A 17,567-nucleotide genomic window follows, 5' to 3' on the forward strand; every position below is an offset into this window, starting at 1 on the left:
TATACTTTTACGTGGTTTGGCACTTGGATACAATTTTATTTTTATGCTATACGCTACCAAAGACTATATACTCTAAAAATATAAATCTTTAAACTCAAACTTTTTCGAGCTTGGCCAATATTCCAAGTAATTCAACTTTCTACTTCCTTCATTGATAGCCAGGGTCAAGTTTACCACTCTGCATCCTTGGTACACCACCTCAAAATTATCAAAACTACAATCATTCAACACAATGGCATTTGGTAAAGGCTCAACTCTTAAGCAGTGCTCGAATTGAGTATTGACAACTTTCAAATCTTTTTTAAACGGTTGCAAAGTTCCTTGATCAAGTAATGTTTTTACCAATTTCCTCGCTTGTCTAGTCTTATTGGGTATTCTTTCATCCTTACTTTGAATTAATATATCAATTCTCTCCTTATCGTTTAGTTCCTCAACACCGTCATCGTGAATTTGGTCAAGCTCTAATGGAAACATCAAGTCGTTTCTCTTGAATTTACTCATTAGCTTGTCCTTAATAATGACCAACTCTTGTGATAGGTAACTTAACCGCGTGGGATTCCATGCTAGAATTAAGTTTCCCCTAGGTAACAAATTTTCCAATCTATTCACAAACACCTTGGGGATCGAAGCTTGGGGGAACGTATTCAAGCAGGACGATCCAAGAGAATATGTAGATTGCCATGGGTCGTTATCTCCCGGGATGAGTACAATCTTGCATCGTTGCACAATGTTAGGATACTCACTCAACATCTTCGCAAATTGATCGAAATTGCCCTTGTATAACTCAGAGTTAGACAAATTGGCATCTGATGTGGAATTTGTAGACGTTAAAGGACGCGAAGTGAACGATCCAGTAAAGATCAATGCCAAAGGAATGTAACTCTGTGTTTCTTCCGAATCCAATGCTTCGATAATTGTGTTTTCCAATCGATGAAAGAACTTTTGCATGGCTTGTAAAGTTTTATTTGAGTCAAGGTAAAGATCACTACCCATCATGACGATTTTGTGGTTTTGTAATGACTTTTCCAACTGCAACAATTTCTTTCGAAATGGTTTGGGGAACTTTACTGCTTTGTCGCCAGTGGGTACCATGTGTTTGTGAATACCCAAAAAATCTAAGTGTCCGTATACATCCAAACTCTTATCCCTTCTTTCTGCAGGAGGCTGGGCGAGGTTGCTGACGTAAAAGCAACCACCCATGTAATCTTGTTTTTGATTCAAATTGCCACCCGAAGCAGAGTAGATCCCTTCTGCCAAGACAAACATTCCAATACAATAGAAAGAGCCTTGATTTTTTACAGCCTGGTTCAAATTCAATTCAATATAGCCTGTGGTATCCTCTAAAATATACTCATCAGTTGAATTCTTTGACAAGAGCCCAAACAAGAGAAACTTTTGCCCGTCACGACCAAGCATATTTTTGATTAGTGTGATTTCATTGTTCTTGCCAATTCCATCAATAGTCAACGAGTTCAAATTAGATATGCTCGTCATTGAAGCTTTTTGAAAGTTTTCGTTTCTTGACAACCTATCCATGATGAGAAAGTAGTGATTGTTTTGCGATTCAACCTGAGATTTGGTATTGAGAGTCAACTTTGACAAAAACGGTAACCTCTCCTTTGTCAAGTAAACATCGAAATGCTTTCGGCTTTTGTCAAATAGACTGCGTGGCTGATTCAATGGGGATACAAATTGAAAGTAATCTTCCCATTGTAACTGCACATCCTCATCAACAATCTCATCCACAACAGTATTTGTTCTCCCAGCCTTTTGCATTTGCACAGTTTCATCTTTCTTTTGGATCTCCTTCAACACTGCTTTTAACCCATTACCATCAATGAAAATTCCCCTGTCTTCTAGCTTCCAAAACTTGGCTATCTCTTCCAAAAATTTTTGCGATTGTAGACTCTTCCAATCGAACCCAAACTTTAGGCTGATGGTATCTGTTAATATTGACAATGCTTCTGTATTCACATTCAATCCATGCTTTTTGGTCAAAGTTCTAAACACAAGTGGTCGGAGGTTGGACGGTTGTAGCTTAATAGGTAATGCTGTAGTAGTATTGGTTGTGCTTAGGTCTATCATTGGCAGTTTGATGAGGAGTACTAACAATTAATAGACGCGTCTGTCGCGAGATACAAATTATAATCCAATTTCGCTACCAATTACAATATATTAATACAATACATTACACACTAGAATATCTCCAGTTTAACCCGCAAATAGATGTCATTAATGTCAGCCTCACTGTCTTTGAACTCTCGCAATACCTTACAGTCATTTATAAGCTCCTTCACTGAACACAATTTGTAGCCCAATTCATTCAACCTCTTTAATGTCAAGTATTCTGATAAAACGCGCGATTGATTTGATGAATCGTCCCTCTCTAATTGTTGTATAATCTCTTCTGATTTGTTAGCTGAATCAGTTAGAAACTTATGGGCTACGTCATAGTACCTTTCGCAATCATCTAGCTCTCCGAATTGGAATGTCTTAATCATTTTTTCCAAAGTTTTCAAGTTTTCCTCGATATTGGTATCAGTTTTAAGGAATTGTCGTGGTCGCTGTAAAGTGTCCTCGACCATTTTTTGCAACGCTTCAATCTTTTGCTCAATACGAGAAGATTTGATAAAATACTTGTTCACTTCCTCAGCTGGAAGTTTGGCCGCACGAAATCTATCCCTCAATGACATTTCTACCTGCATCTCGTGATTTTTCTGAACCTGCAATTCAAGCTCCCGTCCAACTTGCTTAAGTTCAAATCCAGTATTGAAGAGTTTCTCATCCAATTCTCTAACCCTTTTCTGAAGTTTGGAATTTTCATTTTTTTGCTGGAGCACTTCTTCTTGATGTATTGACCTCAACTGGGCCAACTCTTTCTCATGTGATTTCCGTAGCCTTGAAGCTTCTGCTTCGTATATAGACTTGATATGAGCTATCTCTTCGGCGTATTTGCGTTCACTATCGGTTCGTAATTTATCAGCTTCGACACTTTTATTAAACAAGTCATTCTCAATCTCATCCAATTTTGCCGTGTAGGTATCATGAATCCTACTCAGCTCGGCCTTTAGCCTTTTATTTTCCAACTCCACATCCTCCAATAGCAACAACACCTTCTTATGCTCTTGCTCTAAGGATCGATAGTTCTCCAAAGCTAACAACCTCTCCTTCTCTCTTGCACGTGTGACCACCTCATCCACTTCATCTATATCATCGCGTCCAGTACTATCGCTGAAACTTACTTTCTTCATTCGCTGCCTCTCAAAGAAACTTGACGAGTCTTGGGGACCGTCATCGTCAACATGCTCGTTTGATGTGAAATAGTTGACTATTCTTGACAAAAATCCGCTGCTACGTGGAGCATCAGTACTTGGCTTTGACACCCTGTATTTGTCTCTAGAAGGGGGTGATGAAGTTGCAAATCTTTTACCAAGATCACCATTTGATTTTCTTTGTGCGAAGTTGAATGATCTAACAGGAGATCCCAGTATTTTGGGACTAAGTTCAGTTGCTTCCCTGGTGGAACTCAAACCATACTTGGCCTCTAAATTTCTCCTCAAACCGTCTAACTCATGGTTTTTCCCATAGCGTTTGGACTCACTTCTGTAATCATCTAAATCATTCCTCTTTAATTTCAACGCAAAAGTTGCGTCTGATTTGAGCCTGTCAGGGACGAAAGACTCTCTATCCTTAACTGTATCGGAATAGAGCTTATATTTTGACGAAACTGAAGGTTCGTATAGTGGTTTCTTACTGGCTAATTTGTCTCTCAATCCATTTGTTGTTGATGAAACATTGGTATATCGATCCGAAGTGTACTTTTCTCGATCAAGTGTTGATAATCGTGGGTATAGTGGGCTCCTATATGTCGGGCTCGTACGACTATCATTGACCCTTCTCGAGGACCTATACTTGTCTAATAAATCCGACATACTGAGGAGATCATCTAACGTTTTTAAGAAGGAAGTTTATGAGCGCTATTTGTTTTTATTTTGGTTTTGTTCCATTCGCGTGTAATGTGCGTCTACTATATGTCATAACACTGCATTTACGACATCTACAAACTTCAATAATCTCTATCACTGTTTATTCCTATGAAATCAATCTTAAATAAAACAACACTTTCTAATTCCTTAATGTCATCGAACTAGCAGAAGATTCCAAGTCTTCCTTCCTTTTAGGAGCTGGCCTTTCATCAAGAGCGCACAATCCATGGTCCTTGACGAAAAACGTGGTAATAACACATATAGCCATGAGTGGAATCAACAAGTAGAAATAGTTTCTCAAGGCTTTGGTATAAATGTCCCTAATTTCTTTGGTTTCAGCAGCTGACAAAGTATCCACATTCACCTTGTTATATATATGTCCTTTGACATAATCAATTGTCAGTTGGGTCAAGGTTGTTGATGAATCAAGGTTGTTTAAAGAGCCAAGGACAGAATTGCTCACAATGGTGGAACCAACAGCAATACCAACACACCCACCTAAAGATCTCAACACGTTTCTAGTGGAGATAGCAACTGCCCTTTCTGCTTTTTTACAATTAGCTTGTGCTGCCACCATTGAAGGTTGGAATGAAAATCCCACACCAGTTCCCATGATCAACAAAATCAACACATTGATTCCATCTGGTAAACTAGCATTCCAAAGAACCAAAAGACAACAAGCCAAACACCAAAGAATGTAACCGACTACGACAACATAAAAGTAGTGACCAGTGAATGTTATTAGTTGACCAGCAACTACCGAAAATGCAGCTTGACACAACACCAAGGGCAATACAAACACCGAAGTTTGAATTTCGTCCTTGCCTTTGACAATTTGGAAGTAATATGGTAGGTAGTAGGTGAAACTGTAGTATGTGGCACCAAAGCAGAAAGTTGCCAAGTAAATCAAACACAATGACAAGTTCTTGAATAATCTCAATGGGATCATGGGAAGCTTAGCTACTTTACATTCAATCCCTAAAAACAAAATCATAAACACACCACCGATAGTGAACATGACAATAACAAGGGTACTATTCCAAGCATAAGTGACACCACCACCATTTAAAGGCACCAAAATCAAAGTCAATCCAATAGTTGCACTGAGGATACCAAAATAGTCAATACTTTTAAACTTTTCCTTCCTTGAAATAACATCGTTGAATTTCTTGTTATTCTTTAATGAAAAGAACAACACTATATTAACACTGAAGGCAAGTGGGGCAAGAAAATAGTAGTAGCTTCTCCAACTTGACTGCTTAATGAACCCAGCCATGATGAATGGACCAACAGCATTACCTATCCCCACACTGGATCCCAAAATACCTTGATACTTTCCTCTGTCCTTTAATGAAACAATGTCACTTAAGATCACCATGCACAAACTTGATACTCCTCCATTTCCAATCCCAGCTAAAGCCCTGAAGACAAAAAATTCAACACCATTACGAGCAACTGAACAAGCAATGTCCCCAATGCACAAAATCATGAGACATGTCATGATAACATTCTTCCTACCAAAAATATCCGACAACCTACCAAATAAAACTTGACAAACTGTGTTTGCCAATAAAGAAGCAGAACCTGCCCAGTTGATCAGCTGTTGGGCATTCAAATCTTTACCAATTTCTGAAAGACCAACGGTAATACCAGTTTGATCAGCAAAACTCACAAAGTTAGCCAAAGACAATGTTAGTAGAATGGTGATAATTTGTGATGTTGGCAATTGGTTGAAATGAGCGTCCCCTAATTTATCAGCTAGTTCTTTTGCTTCCACAGGTTGATTACCAATTACAGTATGTATGCTTTCCGAAGGGGTCGTTGGTACTGTTTTTTCAGAATAGTTTATCCCATTGCCGTCTTCAAACTTAATGTGTTTGCCCTGTGAATAAGATGTTTCTGTTGATGAGGTGCTATTATTTCTGTCTTGACTCATTTTAGTTTCCTTTCTTGTTTAGATTTGCTTTTGTTAAAGGAACTCCATAACATTCAACCCCATGGGCAAATTTTGCCGTTCTTATAATATAAAATATCAAGGATCAATCACTTCTGAAGAAAGATTGTCAAAGGGAAAATATCGGGACTCTACAAGGGTGAGAACAATAGACTTTCAAATTTTCAAAAGGGGGTGCGTCAATTTGTTGACAATAGAACGCTGCTCTACAGCTCTAGACACTTGTAATCAAATGTAATCAAGGATAATTAGTTAATTAGTTCTATTGTTCGTAGAGGACACCAGTGTGGTTGGATTAAAATTGTTATTGTCTAAGTTTTTCTTTTCCTTTTATTTATTTTGCAATCATAGCCACAGTAGGAACACAAAACCGAATTTGAGAACCAATGCGCTATGTTTCCAAATGTTTCGGAAGGGAGGAAAATATTTTTGCCTCTATTTTCATGATGAACTTGTGGATTTTCAGTTGCATCAGCGCTAGTATTACTCAGAGTTTAAGGTCCATTAAGAAGAAAGCTTGTTTCATCAAAGAAACCTAGATTTCAGCTTTCATCTGATAAGAAAAAGTAGATATCCTTTTTCAGGTATAAGAAAATTTTTTATAGATTATGCATAACGTTCCATGCAATAACGACTGTTTTGACAAATACCCTTTTACGTTTTACTGCTAACTACAGGTTTAGCTTTTGCTGTCAACAGCAACTTTGTGTACCTCCTATTTAGGTTCCGAAATGTGGTTTATACAATTCTTTTGATAGCAACGAGTTTGCACGTTTTTTGAAGTCTATTTTGAGAGCTTTTGTTTGTGGTTTACAACTTACCGCCACATTATTGGGTCAACCACAGCCATACTATAGAGGATACACAAAAAGAAGTTTAGTTGTTGCTATTCTATAACCACACAATATGATTAAAACAATAAAAAAGCCAAATTACACAATTGTGCGAAATTGTGATGGCTTAACTTTTGGAATTTCAGATTTGATCAGGATCTTTCAAGGGGAAAAATATCTAAGCCAAGTTACTAAGATCCACGGCTTTGATCGATCAAGTCAGCGATCTGTGTATCCACAGCTAAGTAATGAGAACTTATCTTGAAACAAGGGAATAAGGCGCAGCTAATTAGATTATGCTAAAAAGTCTTGTTAAATGCGTGAAGGCAAGTTTAATTTTTAGATTGATTTGATAAGAATACGAAACCCCCCATGTGGCCCAAATTAAAAAGTTTTAGTCCGAAATTTATGAAATCAAGTGAAATTTCAAGGTAAAAAGAAAATCAAACGTTTCAGGTTAAGAGAATAATAGGACTTGTCTACTTTCATGTGACGTTCTTTGTTCTTTTTTGACAGGTCTGTGATAAAACCTTGTTGGTATTGTTATTTCTTCGTGTGGTTGTGACCTTCTCCCTTAATTAGTTAATAACTACACCACCACTTGTATATTTTGAAATTTCTATTGGAAGATTTCAAAAGCCGAGATCTGGCTAAGCAGATTGATTGCTTACAGGAGTTTTGGAGTTAAGAAATGTTTCTTCTTGTTCTTTATTGTTCTAATTCCTATTGTATTCACTCAGCTGATATTTAATCCAATCGATGAGTTGCATATAAAAACGGTTCGGAAAAATTAGGATACATCAAAAATACTGCATGCGCTATTGGAATTACACAAAATTGATATTTGTGAAGTTATCTAAATTGCAATCAAAATTCTTATTTCTTGAACGATTGTCCAAGGCGTAGAGAATTGGTTAAAAAACAAAGTATCCAAGCAATAGAAGGATGCCGTTTATCTACCACTTTGATCAAGTTAGGTTAAAAAAATTGTGAGATTGCATAGCTCTTCTCAACTTGGAGTTGGGGGGGGGGGGGGGCTAAAATAATTAAACTTACGTAAAAACCGTTATGCGCAAAGTATTAAAATTTGTTTCAAAGAGTTGAGTACGTCTAGAAGCGTTTCGATTTTTCCATTACTTGACTAGGGAATAGTCGGTATTATTCTTATTATCAAATGAAACTATCTATTGTCCTCTTCAAACCAAAAGCTCTATTCGCTCTCTAAAACAATAATGACATACCTCCTCTTTATAGGAAATTTGCTCAAGCACACATGAGCGCAATTACACAAACCGGATAAACTAAATTCCACTTTTCCGTTGTAAGGGATTGAAGTTTTTTCCATTGTTTTTCTTTTTTTAAGTCCTTTTTATTCTTGGCCACTGAAGAGCAGAATTGATAACGTATAGAATTGCAGAATGATGGTTACGAACTATAGTGATAAATACAATTTCACCAAAGATAACGGTTTAATTGCTTTTTGTTTTCGTAATTACGAATGCGTGAGAGTCTAGGGGTTTCAGGGTTGGTACGCAAGCTGAAATTACACATCTTACACTAAATATTTCCTTGAAACTCAAAGGAGCCTCTATAGATTCCATTCTGTTGAACCGGAGCAGTGTTTAATACTCTATACTAGAACCACGTGGCAGGATGTAAAAGATTAACAATCAAAATATATTGTACAAAACAATATTGGCATACATCATTGTCTAAGAAAAAGCACAGAAACAGAGTTAAACAAGATGTGGCTTTATTTTCGGAAAACACATAGTAAGCTGCGCATTCCATTAACTAATTCTAGATATCATATGCAGATCACCTCCATAACTGGAGGCTTTTCGGCGTTTGCTTTCAGTGAGGAACCTATACTCTGCTTCCCTGAACGTACACAGTAATTTTCCTCAGCTATCACTTTTGCCCTTTTGTCCCGTTAAGATTTACACCCCCTTTTCTTGTCTTCGATTACAGCTCATTAAAGGTAATTAAAATATGATGATTTGCTAATTTAAAACAATAAGGATCTACGTGTCTTTAAAGGTCAAAGGTATATCTTCTTTTCTATAAGAGAAATCCCTCATAATGTCTTACTATTGTCATCTTTAATTCCATACACCGGAGTTGTTGTTGTTGATTAGATTTGAAAGGAGAACATTTGAATTTTTCGATGTTCCTGCTCTTCCCTTCGTTTTGTTTTCACTGCGGGTAATATGTAGGAACAATGCCCCTTGCGTCATAGTCTCATAGCCACACTCTCATAGCCACACTCTTCTTTTCACAGAATAACGTATTACGTGCAAGAAAAAAAGGGGAACAAATTAACGTGTAATATTTGACAAAATATTATGAAGTTGCTGTTATCTCATATTTCTTGGAATTACTACACTCTGTGTATTTGGGATTGTGTGCAAACGGAGGTTGATAAGTTCCTGTATATAATCTAGACTGCATAATCTTATGCGCCTTTTCTAAATGGTAGATGAAACATGCCTTATCTCTGAAATGTGTACCAAGGTGAAACTTAGATTGTGAATTAGAGTAATATATGCGACTCGGACAATATCATACAGGGCTTGCTAATCTTATTTGGCCCAATATTCACTCGAGCAATTACACATCTAAAAACTAGCATTTCCTATCAATATCAATAGGCACTTGGTTGCATCACTTCAGCATCCGATATCGATTTCTCCACATAACTCCACTTTCCTACTACTTGATGACAAATAGATCTTGTAGGTACCTGTTTGAATTATCCATTGTTGGGACTCTGGATCCCATATACTCAAATCACGATGCATTATGTTGAAAAATATCTTGCAATTCTTACCAGGTTCTAAGAACACTTTTTCGAATCCACGCAATATCTTTGGTGGCGATGACACAATGGTACTTGGGAACTCAATATACAATTGTGAAACGTATCCTCCTTTTATTGTACCTGTATTCTTAACCTCTGCACTCACTTCATAAAGGATCTCCCAAAGTGCAGGGTTGCCACCCAAACCACCAGCACTTAGTGGTGGTGACGCATGTTGATCAGGATCAAAACCTTTTGGATACTCAAAGGTATCATCATCATCAACTGACCTAATATTTTCATTGTACAAGTAAGGGTAAATGTACCCTGGCGATGGCTCAAATTCATCGTGGGGGAAAAGAGCATCCTCTGCGTCGCAAACATCATCTTCCACCATCTTTTGTACTGGTAAGTATTCCTGAGGGTAAGGCAAAAACTCCGAAGGAGAACTAATTTCTGTAATTTTCAAATTGGTAACCTTAAAGTTTGTATATGATAATCCAAACCCAAACTCATAACGTGGCTTAATATTGTGTTTATCAAAGAAACGATAATCAGGGTATATATCACGATCAAAATTATCTTGTGGCTCCCAGTTTTCTCCAAAATCATCAATCACAGATACATAATGCTGCTTCTTCTTAGCAATGGTGAAAGGTAGTTTCCCACTGGGATTAGTGTCACCGAACAAGACATCAGCAATTGCCTGTCCAACGTATTGACCCAATGGTGCTGCAAATACCACAGCCACAACATTTTCATTTTCAACCCATTTCTCCATATTAACGGGTCCGCTAGATGTAACAACCACCACCGTCTTGTGGCATCTGTCAGCAATCTTGTTAATCAACTCATCACCATTATGCCATAATGAGAGATTCTTTCGATCGCCATAATTATCATCAACATGGATGTATCCTTCACCGGAAAAAGCATTGACAAATACAATTGACATATCGGCATAATCAGCTAAATCACTGGCATTCTCCAAATCCCAGTTATTGGAAGTATAGTCTATGACGATACCCCTATCCCTTGCCTTTTTTGAAATAGCTTCATATGGGGTAATGACATAAGGGTTATTAACAGCCGCAGACCCCCATCCACTGGTGAGAACACCATTGACACATCTCTGGTCTTTACAATTGAACCCTTCGGGATCAGATCCAGCACCTTGACCCGCAACCAATAGTCTTCTGACACCATCGCTCTTATCAATGGGCAAATGACGATATGTATTTTTCAACAATACAACCGATTCCTTAGCCACAGTCAAAGCAGTGTTTTCACTAAAATCCGATCTTGCATCAATGTGCCAATTCTTTTGACATATTGGACCGGAATGTTGATATGGGTACAATTGTCCATAGGTATGACGAGTCCAAGAGCTAAAATTTGGCACATCCTCATCAGTAGGTAACTTTACTTGATCAATTGCAAAAAAGGGGGTTAATATGCGGATTACCATATCGTTCAATCTCTCCTGGCTTATTGTACCATTATACACCGCTCTTGTTAATAATGGTCCCCAAAATGACTTGCCAGTTAGCCAGTCATCAAAAACCTCTCCCGGCATCGTCATATCTAGCCCGGCCAATGCCGAACCAACACCACTATGTTGAGCTCCCCAATCACTAACTACAAAGCCTTGGAATGCCAATTCCGACTTCAACAAAAAATTCAACAAGTAGCTATTTTCACATGCATAAGTGTTGTTGACCTTATTGTATGCACACATGACACTTCCAACGCCGGCCTTTATGACATTTGCAAATGGCCACAAGTAGATTTCATGCATGGCACTATCCCCAATATTTGAGCTGATAGAGCATTGTAGCTTATCCCAACCATTCTCTTCCCATTCACCAACTTGACGAAAATGTTCCTGTTCGTTACCTATCAAATGACGTGCAGTTGCCACCACGCCTTCATCTTGCATTCCTTCAACTGTCGATGCACCCATTACTCCTTGTAAATATGGATCTGCTCCAAAACTCTCCCAATTTCGTCCTCCTTGTGCTTTTAATCCCATGGGTCCAATAACGGGACCCAAAGCAATATGGACACCCTTCTTTCTATGTTCACGACCAATTGCTTTTCCTCGTAGGTACGATAATCCTTTGTTAAATGTGCAAGCAGTTGCTAATCCAGAAGGAAAATGGGTCACAAAATCTGTAAATCTAACCCCATTGGGACCATCCTGTAAGCACAAATTGGGAATACCTAATCTTGGTACGGAACCCGTGTTGCCTACACATGGGCCAGAGCCCCAGCCAGTGCCTGTTGTAAGATTGACCTTCTCTGTGATGGACAATTTTTCCACAACCTTCTTTGCCTTTTCGAATGCACTCTGCCAGCAATTGTCCACTCTTCCACAAAGTGCTGTAGTTATTATGTTAGTAGATAATCTGTGGCACTCAATGACAATTCACATACGGCTTGGATAAAACACTTGTGAGCAGTAGTCCTGTGAATCTTCAATCACAAAGATTGGCTGCTCAGCATGTCTTGATCTCTTGTGCAAATGTGATATATATGAGTCTGAAACATTGGAAAACTCAGATTTGAGCGTAAATGAGACCTCTTCTGATGTTAACACCACAGTGCCTAATGAGATAAAGTTTATTAGATTAATTATCCTCATGGAAAAGTATTGGATGACGTGTATTCCTTGAATCTATAAATTTGGTTGCCAAAATTTATTTAGTGGAAGCAAAAAATATTTATAAATGGATTTAAAAATAGGTAACAATTGTAAAACGAATAATGCAATTAGAAAGGAGTCAGTTGAAAAGCAACAATGCGACCCCTGTAACTTCGACGGTTACAACACTTAGGTGCTCATCCGAGCGGTGACCTGCACCGGTGTGACGATACTTGGTGCAGGATTATGATTTTCAATATCCACCAACGTATTCGATCTCTTCATTGATTGAGTTGACGGTATAGAAGAGCTAGAAGAGTTCAAATGCGTCATTTTCATCAGGTTTGGAGAGTCAATCTTGTTCATTACGTTTGAGTTTGTATGCAATGGGGAGCTCGGTTGTGAAAGTAGTGATATCGAAGTTGACAAAATAGTATGAGACAAATCGTATCTTTTAACCTTTGCTGGACCAGAGCCAACTGGTTGCTGTGGGCTGCGCTGCTTGTGGGAAGTATCTAAATGAAGGTTTCGAATTGTATGAACAATCTCATCCTCTTTTGACACAGGGCTAGTCGGAGCTGCATTGCCAGATACTTTTTCAACATTTGTAGCCGTAGTGTCTGTCTCAGTTGTCTCAGTTGTGGCGACGGTCTTGGCCGATAACATGGATTCTGGTAATTGGGTAGAGTTTTGGCGTTGGTGTTGATAGATAGAGCTATGGAGTCTCATGAATTGTGCCAAATTTTTTGCCGCATTTTCTTGGTCCAACAACATTGCCTTTTCAAAATATCCGGGCCTTGAATCATCAATCTTGACTGCATTCTTGTATTTTACACCATTGAAGAGGTTGAATAGGTCAACCCTATGGTTTTTGGGCAAAGGGTTGTGTGATAGATATACATTGTCTAACTTGGTGGAATCAACCAATTGAACCAAAGATTTCAAAGCTTTCACCTCTGCAAGTTTGTTTCTTCTTAAGTCAATTTTCTCCAACGAGACCAAATTATCCAATCCATCCAATGTGGCCAATTTATTGTTGTTAAGATTTAATGTGAGTAAATGTGCAAGATTGGACGGTAGGTTTTTCAAGTTGGTGATAAAGTTATCTGCAAGGTTCAAGTACTTGATATTGTCTAGTTCGTCCAACCCATCGGGCAATTCTTCCAAAAGATTATTTGACAAATTCAATTTAACTAGATTAACCAACGGTTTCAATGTTTGCCGGGGTATATATGCAATAGAAGTTTCCAGAATTGTCAACTGTTTCAAAACCAGCCATTTTCGCTCGTTAAAACTCCCCGAACAACCATATTCTGCACCACCAATAGAGCCAGCTCCATTGGATGCATTTGTTTGCCCGCGTTCTCTTTTGTACTTGAACACCGTATTTAGCTCGTCAATGGATGTCCTCAAGTCAAATGGTGGATCGAGTTGAATCGATTTTTGTTTTGTGGTATTGAAACTTGATCTCCCATTCGCATCATCTTGGACTAAGTGAAACAACACTTCTGCCATATCAGTGATCTTGCTTTTCCTGATAATCAAGATTCTCAATTGGTCACTCAAAAAATTCCAGCCAAATATTTCATTGGGCTCATATTCAATCATTTCCAAAACCTGCAAGTTTTTAAACATCTTGATGGGAACGGACGTATCACATGGGTATTCTTCGTACGAGCTAATGCTGTTGATTTTGGTTTTTGGTGTGAGTATTAAACATGGTATTTTGGTGAAGGAAGAGTACAAATACTTGATATCCTTTTTGATAACCTTTGGATCATTACTTAACGAAAATGATCTCCAATATACTGAAGCACTTGACACTATGGACTTCATAGAATTCATAGAAGTGATTGATCTTGCATCACTATCAAAATGCCGCGATGATCTTGCATTGTTCGCCATAAATGAAACGAATGTAGGCTCATGATTTGGATTATCCAATTTGACATTCAAAGGACCAACATCAACACCCAAGGTAGATTGATCTATGCGTTCGGTCAAATAGTACAAATGGTGTATAGTGAATGTCAATCTGATAGGCTTGACTTTGTTAACGGTTGCTTTGTTCTTGCTAAAGCATAATAATCCATTGGCCAAAGCTTCTTCATTTCTCTTGATGTAACTCGCTAGCCGCTGGATGTAAACGTCTCCTTCAATGGAGTTTGCATAGCCAAAACTACCCATATTTTGAAATTAGAGTGTTAATTCGTGCTCAAGCTAATCGACAATGGTTGCTAGTGACTTAGGCTTCGTTGTAGGGGGTTTTCAGTTGTAGTTGTGGCTCTCGATGGTGATGATGAATTCTTTGTTTTTTTTTCTGTTTAAATTAATTGCAATTAATTAAAATTAGATTGCGTAACTTTAGTTTTTTTTACTTTTTTTTTTTCATGCACAATCGAGAAAGTTTATCGAATTTCCTATTTTGGCAATTGGATTGATAGTAGATTAGCCTTGAGATAGCACTGGACTTATAGGGACACTGGTAGGACATAAGTAGTTTGAAATCGGCCAGTCTACAGTATAAAAGTAGAGCTCGAAATAAATAATATATCGTTGTGGCTGCTCTACACAGTCCAAACTAATCTACACAACAAAAACCAAAATCGAAACTGCAAACTATCAGTTGAAACTTCTCACAGAGCTCCCTTGGTCATCATAATGTGACAACTGACTACTTCTGTCATAATTTCCAGTTCTAATACTAGTTGCATACATGCTATTCGCTGCTGTGGGTTGCACACTCAATCGCTCCATAATTGATGCCGGTGGGATTGCATTAGTACTGCAATTGGTATCGATACTTCTCCTCCGCCTTCTTCTTGAGGAGCTAGCAAGTGTGACTATGGACTCGTTGTCACCTTCTTGGATTGGGGTCTGACTGGCACCTGCAGAAGTAGCTGTATTTATAGTTACTGAAGTAGCAGTCGTGCTTGGTCCAGTGTCAGTACCGTCTTCTTCAGTGGTGTCGAGATTAGTTTGCTGATGATGAGGGGTGACCGTGTAATTGTTAGCCGACGTAAGAACACTAGGTGCGATTGAAGTCTCCGCCGTTGAGGCAATCAAAGACAGATGGTCATTATTGACATCTGCGCTCAAAATGGATGGGTTTTTAGTTGACTGTCTTGAAATTATTGACTTCAAAGGAATGGTACTGATATTGTCTTCACTGTTGTTTGTATTCTGATCACTATCGTGATAACTTACATCACGGTTTTGGTAATCGTAACTGTCTTGAAACGAGCTGCGATGAATGTGATCACTTTCATCAAAGCGAAGCGTGGTGTTGAAATTATCCCCTTCATCACCACTATGCGTTAAACTGCTCTCGGGTTCATTTCTAATCAGAGGCTCCGAATTGCGCCTGGCCCTGTTTGTGGACGAGTTTTTTCTTGCGAAACCACGTACATTTCCCGAATTACCTCCTGGGGGTCGGCTGTGTCTTCGAGATTGTTGGTGGTGCTGTTGGGAAAACTGCGAATGTGTGTCATTTTGATCGTGCGTGTGGACAGTGGTTCTATTCTGGCCTTGCATTAACCGCCTGACCCACCCAAATCTATTTCGTGATGTATTTGAATGACGCCTGTCGTTTTGAAATGAGTTTTCTTGAAACGGAGTTAGTAAAGATCCCACGGTCATTTGATGCTTAATAAACATACCTTCTGGTGTAGTCATTGTATTGTTTATATTTTCGATACTGGCTGTTTCGAGTTCACAAGTCTATATGATTGAATGTGTGCTTTCTAAGTGAACCTAGGCTATGTGTTATACTCTCTTAATAGTACTAAATATATCGAAATTGAATGATGTTTTTATACGATTTAAATTCTTAACTAAAAGTTTCCAAATTTCTGTAATATAAAAATATTTAAAATAGATTCTAAAGGCGTGTACTTTTGCTAGAAACAGAAGGACTTTATCTTTTTTAAGGGGTAACCTATTCTTCATTTAATCTGCGCATTGGAAATCGGCCAGATCGGTGAGGTGTAAGTTTTATCCACTGTGAATCAGCTTAGAACAGCTGCTAACACATACATGGTCACAGCTGTTGGCTCTCTATATCTGAAATACTACAGCCATTGCATCGATAATACCCAACAAGATGCTATGCATTACAGGCGTAATTCCGACAATAGCAGTCTGCATTCCGTTCTATCTGTAAACAGAATCTTCGACCAATTTTTTTATTTCATTCAAAGTCGTAAGCTAAATTACGTGTGTAGTAAATTGTAGAATATGGTGAATTCCGACTTCTTTGAACCTACATTTTAAATAGCCAGAAAAGACCGCTTGAATCTCCCTTTTCAGAGCTACAATTAATTAAAACCAATTGTATCTATTTCTCATTGTAAACACTATATCTCAGAGTGCCAATAGTAATCCCCCAACTAGACCGACTAAAATCCCTCCTCCAAGTTTGACTCCCAAATTGCTGCTTTTGTTAGAGTCACTTTCATTTGCGCTCCCACTTTCGTTCGAATCGTCCGTGGTCACACTAGGCACTTCGCTGTCAGCAATTCTCGAATTATACCATGGCAATCGGGTCACAACATTTTCCACATCTGACATCAACTCTGAATTCTCGACAATTGTGGTGTAGGAGTCATCGGTATATGTGGAAAGCCTTCTAAGTGAAAGTAAATCAAGTGGGAGGGCAATATCCAGCTGTGTCTTGAACCAGTCTGCATATTCACTAGGGTAAGAGCGGATATCAGAAGCCACTCTTGTTAATAAAGCCTCTTGCTGGTCAGTATTGAATGTCACTGATTGTGCAAGTGAAGTCACGAGTAAACAATATAAAGTGTAGATAAGCTGTGTGATTTTCATTGTGGGTGGTTTTGAGATCAATAGGATATAAAGTTCTTAAATTCTTCTCCTTTTATATAAAATGTCAAATGAGTTAGCGGGTTGTGAAGTCGGTATATTCCGTTTAGTTACCAAAGAGTCACTATTAAATGAAGCACAGCCAGTTATTACATTTTTTTCTTGATTTAGAGGCGCATACAATTCTGCAATAAAGTAAAATCTATTTTTAGGTGCAAACTGAGGGTGATGTTAGCCTTACCATACAAGATCTTTATTGAGTAAGCCTCGAAAATGATGTTTATTCTTGACAAATTTATATTAATCCTATGTTGAGAATATTCTGGAGTTAAGGGTCTTCTGAAGCAAGATCACAAGAGTAAGGAAAATTGTTGCCCTTGTTAGGCTGCAACTTTTCAAATCGAAGGTCTACATCGCAACAGTGTTAAACAAAATCAATCGTTGACATTTCTAAATATTAAAATTACTCTAAATATAAAAAGAATTATACATCATGCATCATTAACTGGGTCGGATAAGTCTGTAA

At 38.2% G+C, this 17,567-nt stretch overlaps 7 protein-coding genes across 7 annotated transcripts; all 7 read right to left on the bottom strand. All coding sequences in view use genetic code 12, as the record gives it.

Moving 5' to 3' along the window:
- Positions 1-72: 72 nt before the first annotated feature.
- On the bottom strand, positions 73-2,085 carry CORT_0D01000 (Dpb2 subunit of DNA polymerase II (DNA polymerase epsilon); the record flags this gene model as incomplete). Its single annotated transcript, XM_003869036.1, has 1 exon — positions 73-2,085. The coding sequence occupies one exon, from the start codon at positions 2,083-2,085 to the stop codon at positions 73-75; it is 2,013 nt and encodes a 670-aa protein (XP_003869085.1).
- Positions 2,086-2,195: 110 nt separating this feature from the next.
- On the bottom strand, positions 2,196-3,932 carry CORT_0D01010 (hypothetical protein; the record flags this gene model as incomplete). The annotated part of the gene is made up of 1 exon (XM_003869037.1): positions 2,196-3,932. The coding sequence occupies one exon, from the start codon at positions 3,930-3,932 to the stop codon at positions 2,196-2,198; it is 1,737 nt and encodes a 578-aa protein (XP_003869086.1).
- A 193-nt stretch (positions 3,933-4,125) lies between these two features.
- CORT_0D01020 (hypothetical protein) lies at positions 4,126-5,922 on the bottom strand (the record flags this gene model as incomplete). The annotated part of the gene is made up of 1 exon (XM_003869038.1): positions 4,126-5,922. The coding sequence occupies one exon, from the start codon at positions 5,920-5,922 to the stop codon at positions 4,126-4,128; it is 1,797 nt and encodes a 598-aa protein (XP_003869087.1).
- A 3,520-nt stretch (positions 5,923-9,442) lies between these two features.
- On the bottom strand, positions 9,443-12,217 carry CORT_0D01030 (Bgl22 glucanase; the record flags this gene model as incomplete). Its single annotated transcript, XM_003869039.1, has 2 exons — positions 9,443-11,955; positions 12,010-12,217. The coding sequence occupies 2 exons, from the start codon at positions 12,215-12,217 to the stop codon at positions 9,443-9,445; spliced, it is 2,721 nt and encodes a 906-aa protein (XP_003869088.1).
- A 189-nt stretch (positions 12,218-12,406) lies between these two features.
- CORT_0D01040 (hypothetical protein) lies at positions 12,407-14,404 on the bottom strand (the record flags this gene model as incomplete). Its single annotated transcript, XM_003869040.1, has 1 exon — positions 12,407-14,404. One exon carries the CDS (start codon positions 14,402-14,404, stop codon positions 12,407-12,409), a length of 1,998 nt encoding a protein of 665 aa, XP_003869089.1.
- Positions 14,405-14,839: 435 nt separating this feature from the next.
- On the bottom strand, positions 14,840-15,892 carry CORT_0D01050 (hypothetical protein; the record flags this gene model as incomplete). Its single annotated transcript, XM_003869041.1, has 2 exons — positions 14,840-15,822; positions 15,877-15,892. The coding sequence occupies 2 exons, from the start codon at positions 15,890-15,892 to the stop codon at positions 14,840-14,842; spliced, it is 999 nt and encodes a 332-aa protein (XP_003869090.1).
- A 687-nt stretch (positions 15,893-16,579) lies between these two features.
- Positions 16,580-17,044, bottom strand: CORT_0D01060 (hypothetical protein; the record flags this gene model as incomplete). Its single annotated transcript, XM_003869042.1, has 1 exon — positions 16,580-17,044. The coding sequence occupies one exon, from the start codon at positions 17,042-17,044 to the stop codon at positions 16,580-16,582; it is 465 nt and encodes a 154-aa protein (XP_003869091.1).
- Between the last annotated feature and the right edge of the window lie 523 nt (positions 17,045-17,567).

The sequence above is a fragment of the Candida orthopsilosis genome, assembly GCF_000315875.1.
Source record: "Candida orthopsilosis Co 90-125, chromosome 4 draft sequence".
Taxonomy (NCBI): Eukaryota; Fungi; Ascomycota; class Pichiomycetes; order Serinales; family Debaryomycetaceae; genus Lodderomyces; species Lodderomyces orthopsilosis.